General features: G+C 35.3%; 1 protein-coding gene across 1 annotated transcript; it reads right to left on the reverse strand.

Moving 5' to 3' along the window:
* Positions 1 to 1,970: 1,970 nt before the first annotated feature.
* LOC131047282 (putative UPF0481 protein At3g02645) lies at positions 1,971 to 3,961 on the reverse strand. Its single transcript, XM_057981146.2, has 3 exons — positions 2,876 to 3,961; positions 2,346 to 2,834; positions 1,971 to 2,120 (listed from the first exon to the last, which is right to left on the reverse strand). Exons 1-3 carry the CDS (start codon positions 3,959 to 3,961, stop codon positions 1,971 to 1,973), a joined length of 1,725 nt encoding a protein of 574 aa, XP_057837129.2.
* Between the last annotated feature and the right edge of the window lie 2,844 nt (positions 3,962 to 6,805).

The raw sequence follows: 6,805 nt of genomic DNA on the forward strand, positions 1-6,805 counted from the left end.
GAAAGAATTTTCACATTAGCAAATTTAGATGGAGGATCCCCTATCTAGCGATTTATTTGGGAAAGTAGGAGAATTATTACAGAGCATTTGACTTGGAAAATTGGTAATGGCAAAAAGGGAAGGTTTTGGAGAGACTCATGGAATGGAGAAACCCCCTTGGCTAAGGCTTTCGAGGACCAAGATTGTGTCAATCAGGTGGAAGCATCAATCGGCTCCTTTGTTGTAGACTATATGCAACACGGGCCTAGTTATACCGCCCTGATAATTTGGAAAGAGGTGGGAGAATGGAATCAGGAAAATTGGAAGAAACTAGAAGAATTGCTTTGCAGTAAGAAAAAGATCCACTACAATTGTGAAGAGGACAACTTGTTGTGGTGTGCAGCCAAATTAGGTATGTACAAAGTGCAACTGGGATACGAATTACAAAGACATAGAGAGAAAGACATTGAGTGGCCCGGGGCATTATGTTGGCACAAAAGTAATCTACCTAAGGTGGGTACTTTTTTGGCAGTAGGCCAACATCCCTTACAGGGATTCATGACATGGTTTAACCACCTCCTATGGATTCTATAAGTCTAGTGGTTGTACACAATTTAATTTATTTGAATAATATTTAACAATACATGCATTGAAAATAAATGAATTTGATAAAAAACAAAGTTGATTAGAAAAGTATATATTGATGAATTAAAAGAACACACTCACTAAATTTATATGAAAAATCTATGTAATATAAAAAGAAACAATTGAACTTAGTAAATGATGACATAGAAATATGTCTTCAATAGATATTAAATGCATGATGAAGGAATACATCTTATAATCATACTTAAACATTGTTAAATTTTATATTTAAACAAGAGAATAGACTCAATATAGACACACACACACACACACATACACACACAGACCCCTCAGAAACCTTCTCCAAACTTGTTTCCAAGTTTCTCTTTCATGTGTGTTTTGTATTGTTCAATTTTATTTTTTAAACCATTTATCTCTTGAAAACAAATCTCCAATTTGAGGAATCTCACTATTTTTTATTATGTCAAGCCAAGTAAGGATATTAATTTATTGACTTACAATAGATAATTTTCCAATAAATTAGACCTTTCACTCATTTTTAAATGGTAAATCCAATTATATTATAATTCATTCATCTTCTAAATCTTCTTAGAATGGTATATTAATGAATGTGTGCTGTCTAAAATGAATGGAAATGAATACTTTAATACCGAAAGATAATAGTTTATGTAAATACATGTACACATGGCTTGAGGTGAGAAAGGCAAAGGGGATAAGCTTGGAAATCAATGCATATGATTACGAATGATTAAACAGATCTAACATATGGATGCATGTTGATATAGAAGCGAGACATTAATATATATAAGTTGTTATATAGATAAAGGTGATGCAAAATCTGTGTAAATTTTTTATTTATTTATATTAAAATATTGACTTATGTGTAACATTTTATCCAAAATAATCATCATTATTATTATACATATTTAAACTAATAATTATATAAAAACATATGAATATTTTTTCATGTTTACTATTGATTAAAAGACAAAATTATTAGAATAATCAAACTCAAAAATAATTCTCAAATAAATTTTTGACCTTATAATTATATATCATGTTTATATAATAAACCCCAACCTATATAATTAGGTGTTAAAATTAATACCCAACCTATATAATAAAACCCAATCTATATAAATTTGTAATAAACTTAAGCCAACCTATATTTAGACTACTTTAGTTCAAGTCACGTGTCTTGAAAGAAGTAATAGCAATGGAGATAATCCACTTAATAAATGGAGATTACGTTAATAACTATCAAGATTGCGTTAGCCACTCTTCATTTTATTTGAGCGTTAACGATTATCTTAAACCTCTACTTATAATCTTCTTCCCCCTTATTTCTCTCACAGAGCGCACGTGGGATTCCATTTGTATAAAACCTAAAAAACATTCTTCCAAACGTTCAATGTGTACGGAAACGGAACTAGAACAGCAAATGAAAAGCATTCGAAACGGTTCGCAAGTAAATGGGCCCCACATTGCACGGCAGACTCTAAGTCAAAGCTCAGAGTGTGCCGGTTAAGCCAGGCCTGAGTTTCCGTACCCAAAAAGCCGCAAACTGTCCAATTAACATGCTAAGTATTTGCTGAATTTAGTACGCGAATGCATAAAGGACAATGATCGAAAGCTTTCCAAAGAGAAGGAAATAAAAGGCTTGCCGTAATTAAAATGTAATTTCATATCAGATGACCAATCATGTTATCCTCTAATCCTTCAGAAAATCTGTGTCATTCCACCACTTCTTACAGTCATACACAGAGCAGAAGGCCTGCAAACACGTGAGAAGCAAACAAAATCCCTCTAGCCACAAGATTCAACAACTGCCATGAACCAAATATGTATTTGTTCACGTACTCCATCAGCGCAACGATCAATCTCCTGTTGTAATGCTTGTTCACGTCGGCTATTACTTTGTCTAAATACTTCACTTTTGTCAGTTTCACGCATTTACCCATGCCGTTCCACTTGTAAATAATCCCGGTGTTTCTCAAAAGCTGAACATCTACGTCTGTATCGATGATGTCGTTCATGAAATCTGTGTAGCGAGTGAAGATCAACGCACCAGGCGCCGCCGAAGCTTCGAACGCTACCAGATTTCTCAGTATCGCTTCTGAATTGTTATCTAGCCTCACTTTGGGAAGATAAAGAGTGGCCGTCCTTGTGTCGAAGCGTATTGTGCTGAGGTCTCCGTCCGTACGAAGGAATTTCACTCCAGATGAAATTAAGTCGGCCACAGAGGGAACCTTGAGTTCGTCCCTTATAGGGGGAATTTGCACAGACGAACCTCCTCCTTCTCCTTTTCCTCTGCTTCCTCGTCTTTCTCTTCTTCTTTGACAGCTCCGAAGATAAGAGTTAAGGGCCAATTAAAAGCTCGCAGAATTGGCAGATTTCTTAGAGAAGAAAGAAGGCGCATGGGCAGCTTCACCACAAATTGTACGATCCTCCCTTTGAATAGACGCTGAGGCAGTGTCGTTACTCTTCTAACAGGACCAATGTTAAATGATGACAAAGCCATCCATGCCGAATTCAGAACCTGTCTTACGAAGGTACTATCTGGCAACGGCTCCTTTTGGGTCCCTTTGCCCTCAATATTGCCTTTGTCCATGGCCACTGAAGGGACAACCGAGTAATAGAGCACCTCCAGGAGATGTCCCGTTTCTTTTATACTCTGCTGTGAACTATCCGGCATCTTGAACATAAACGGCGACAACTCTTCGCAGGCAAGACTTACCAGGCTGCAAAACCTTTCCTCTGCCTTGTCAATAGAACCCAACTGAATCTCCAACAACTTCTGCAAGAGGAATAACGGTACCTGATTCTCCAGCATCATCAAATCTCTCATAATTGCATTGTAGGAAGCGCTCCTCCCAGATGGATCTAACACTCTGCGCAGTTGCTCCACCTCGGACGACACTTCCGAGGAAGCCTGACCCGCATGTTTGACGTAGAACCGCAAGCACTCAAGCACAAACGAGGCATCCAAAGCCATGAGCCATGCTAGGGCTTCCTCGGCGTAGTCCAGGTATTTGTGGTAGCAGCACCGTATTCGCCACTCGTGCTTTTTCAATTCTTCCACTACAGACTCGAAATTACGACCTTCAATTCTCTGCCGAAACCTACGAGTTGCAGCCACCTTGTATCTCTCCATTTCGTACAGCTCCGATCTACACTGGTGATATGGCCCGATGGAGATGCGCTGTGGAATGTATGCTTCAGGCTTCACTGCCAGTAACTCCTTTGGCACATTGAACATCGCTATGTAGAACTCTTTTCCGTCTTCCTTTTCGTAATTTATATAGAGGCTACCCTTAATTGAAATAACCCAGCGAGATTGATTGACTTTTACTTGATCAGAATTTTTTGAATCCATGCTTAAGCAGTATTGACGGATCAAGGAATTCGAAAAGGCGGTACAACTACACACATAGAGGAAGAAACGATGGCTTGTAAACACTGGGACAAAGGGGTCGCTTTATAGGTCAGACTTCAAATGGCTGCACAATTTGGATAGTGATTGCCTTTATAAAACTAAAGCGGCCAACTAAATTTACTTCCGCCCACATGTTTCTTGTTTATGTTGCTATAATATCCTCTGGTAGTGCACACTACGCATTAATATAAAGCGTGTTCTGCCTGCAAACAGTGTTCCACTTTCAATTTGTGGGGACCAAGTCAACAATTTGATAGTTGCAACCTCTTATTTTAACTTTTTAGATCTTATCATACGACAAACACAATTTAGAAATTAAGTTTAGAACACCTACAGAAAATGCCATTTTATTTTTTAATTAAGTTTGGTGGGGACTGAATTCTTTCTCGCTTAGGTTTAACGCAAAGTCACATCCAGTCCGCATTTCGTGACGTTCCAAAACTTGAAAATTAAAACACGTTATAACACCCATTCTTTACTTTTGTAGATAACTACTCTTTATTCTAAAGTTTGTTAAGATGCACCATCGGAAAAGGATGACAATAAATATATGCAATCTAAATAATGTAGAGTAAGATTATTTCAACGATTATATAGTTTAAATGAAATAATTCATATTTGTAATTGGTTTTAAGACATTTAGGATCTGAAATTTTGATGATTAAAAACTTGTACACAATCAAATCTAAAAGTCGCTTACTTAATTATCATGGATTGTGGAAATCTGATAGAATTGAATTATATTATATTATAATATAAGTAGACATAATACCCGTAAACTATAAAATTGTAACTGATCTAACAAATCTATAAAATTGTAACTGATTCATTTATTATTAAACTGAAAAAACTTTAAAAAATTATTTCCCGTGAACTTATTTTTATGAAATAATATTTAATTCTAAATTTTCACACCCACAGCTTTTATTAATTAATCCAAATTAATTTACGCTTGTTTACGCAATCTATTAAGTTTAGGCAAAAGTTACTTTGCTTTACACCAATCAATGGGTATTAAATTGTTTCTAAATTTAAAGTTAGTAAATGCGACAAAATGTGCAGTGTATGAGTGTTATGTTCAACCCAATGAAAAAAGAGTGTCATCGCCAACAAACCTAGAATTTCAGATTATCTACGCCTGTAATTAAAACAATCAACGATGTGTTCTTGTGGTTGACTAGTACTGTCATGTTTTGTTATACAGACATTTGAAATAGAAAACTTAATGTGAAACATTTAGCTTATATCATAATATAAGTAGACATAATACCGTTTTCAAGAACAGTGCAAAATAATCCCAAGCATTATTTATTTAACCATACAGCTATGCTTCAAGAACAATATCAAAATGTGATAGTTACCTATCACATGAATCGACAATTCGACCAAATTACCTCATTCATGCCATATATAAATATCATACTCCTGGTTTGGTCCCCACGATTTCAAGTGGAACACAGTTCTCAAGCGGAACGAAGGTATCTTACATAAAGGAGATGAGGAGGACGCGCACAACGGCTCGCTATGATAGCTGTACGAAGAAGAAATATGTAGGATGGAAAAATCGGAATGTCACTTTAGGCTTTTAACTGGGATGAATTCAGAAAAGCATGTGAAACTTGAGCAACATATAGGACCCTATTCTACTGGTCTATGTACTACCTAGTGCTCACAGAATATGGAAAAGTTAAAATCGACCAATCTCGGTGAGTTATCGTGAGTAGTGTTGCAGTGACGTTTAAAGTACATTTCCATGGGGCCATACCAGCAGTCGGCTGGGCTTATCTCACGTCATCTAAGACGTAGTAAACTGGAAGTTTTAAATCTTTAAAAAATAATTAGAGGAGAGGATCGAATAGTTGTGCACTCTAATTTCATGCTTCTCAAAATCTTACGTGAAAATTTCAAATCACTCTCAATTTTTTACAGTAGCTTACTTGGCAAGTCCCATATTTATAACTAAGGTTTCAGGGCCATATCATTAAACATGATGCCACATCAACATGCTTTTTGTCAAGGTGTCCAAAACAGCCCAAGAAAAAAGTGAAGGCATGCAAAAGGGGCCCCAATACTTGTGCAGTTGATGTGGCCTCATATGATTGGTTGCTTTTTACAACAAATGGTATATTTCATTCAATTATTTGTACTCATCATAGCAATAACAACTTTAAAGTCACAACTATTAGTGCAATGTTGTACAAAAATTGAACACTAAACAACAAGTATGGGGGTATTAAATCAAGAAACTTCTATCACAAGAATTGGAATGCGCTCAACTATTAGGTCCTTCCCCCTACTCAACTCTCAGTTGTAAGTTACATTCTTCATGACTTGCAATGACTTGAAACATGACAGAATTCCTAGAAATAGCATCCGCAATGGGAAAACCCTTTCGATCATTGAAACGTGCAACAGGGTTTGCTATTACATTTCTAGCAACATAGGTGGAGGGAGAAACAAGTGACCACTATGTAACTTTGTAATGATTATTAATTCATTTTTCTTTAATAATATCTATCCATATTTAAAATAGACATCTTGCTTTGAAATCACCTCTTAATTTTTCTCAATAACAATGATGAAATGATATTTGTATGATAATTTCAATGAATAATTATTACAGTAAAGAAATAATTTTATTATAAGCATAAAAATATATTTTATTACTATCAGTATTTTAAAAATAATTAGCATAAATATCTTGAATATATTTATCTAAAACTTATTTTGTAAATTAGATAAACATCTTTATGTTAATAAATTATATTATTATTTTTCTTATAT

The sequence above is a fragment of the Cryptomeria japonica genome, chromosome 7 (assembly GCF_030272615.1).
Source record: "Cryptomeria japonica chromosome 7, Sugi_1.0, whole genome shotgun sequence".
Lineage (NCBI taxonomy): Eukaryota > Viridiplantae > Streptophyta > Pinopsida > Cupressales > Cupressaceae > Cryptomeria > Cryptomeria japonica.

Bases quoted from the DNA above. Each gene is read 5' to 3' on its own strand.
- LOC131047282 (XM_057981146.2), bottom strand. From the start codon at position 3,961: ATGGATTCAAAAAATTCTGATCAAGTAAAAGTCAATCAATCTCGCTGG. The intron at 2,835-2,875 runs GTTCGTCTGTGC...GACGAACTCAAG, and splicing joins AGGAAAAGGAGAAGGAGGAG to GTTCCCTCTGTGGCCGACTT. The intron at 2,121-2,345 runs GTATGACTGTAA...ACGGAAACTCAG, and splicing joins TTGCAGGCCTTCTGCTCTGT to GCCTGGCTTAACCGGCACAC.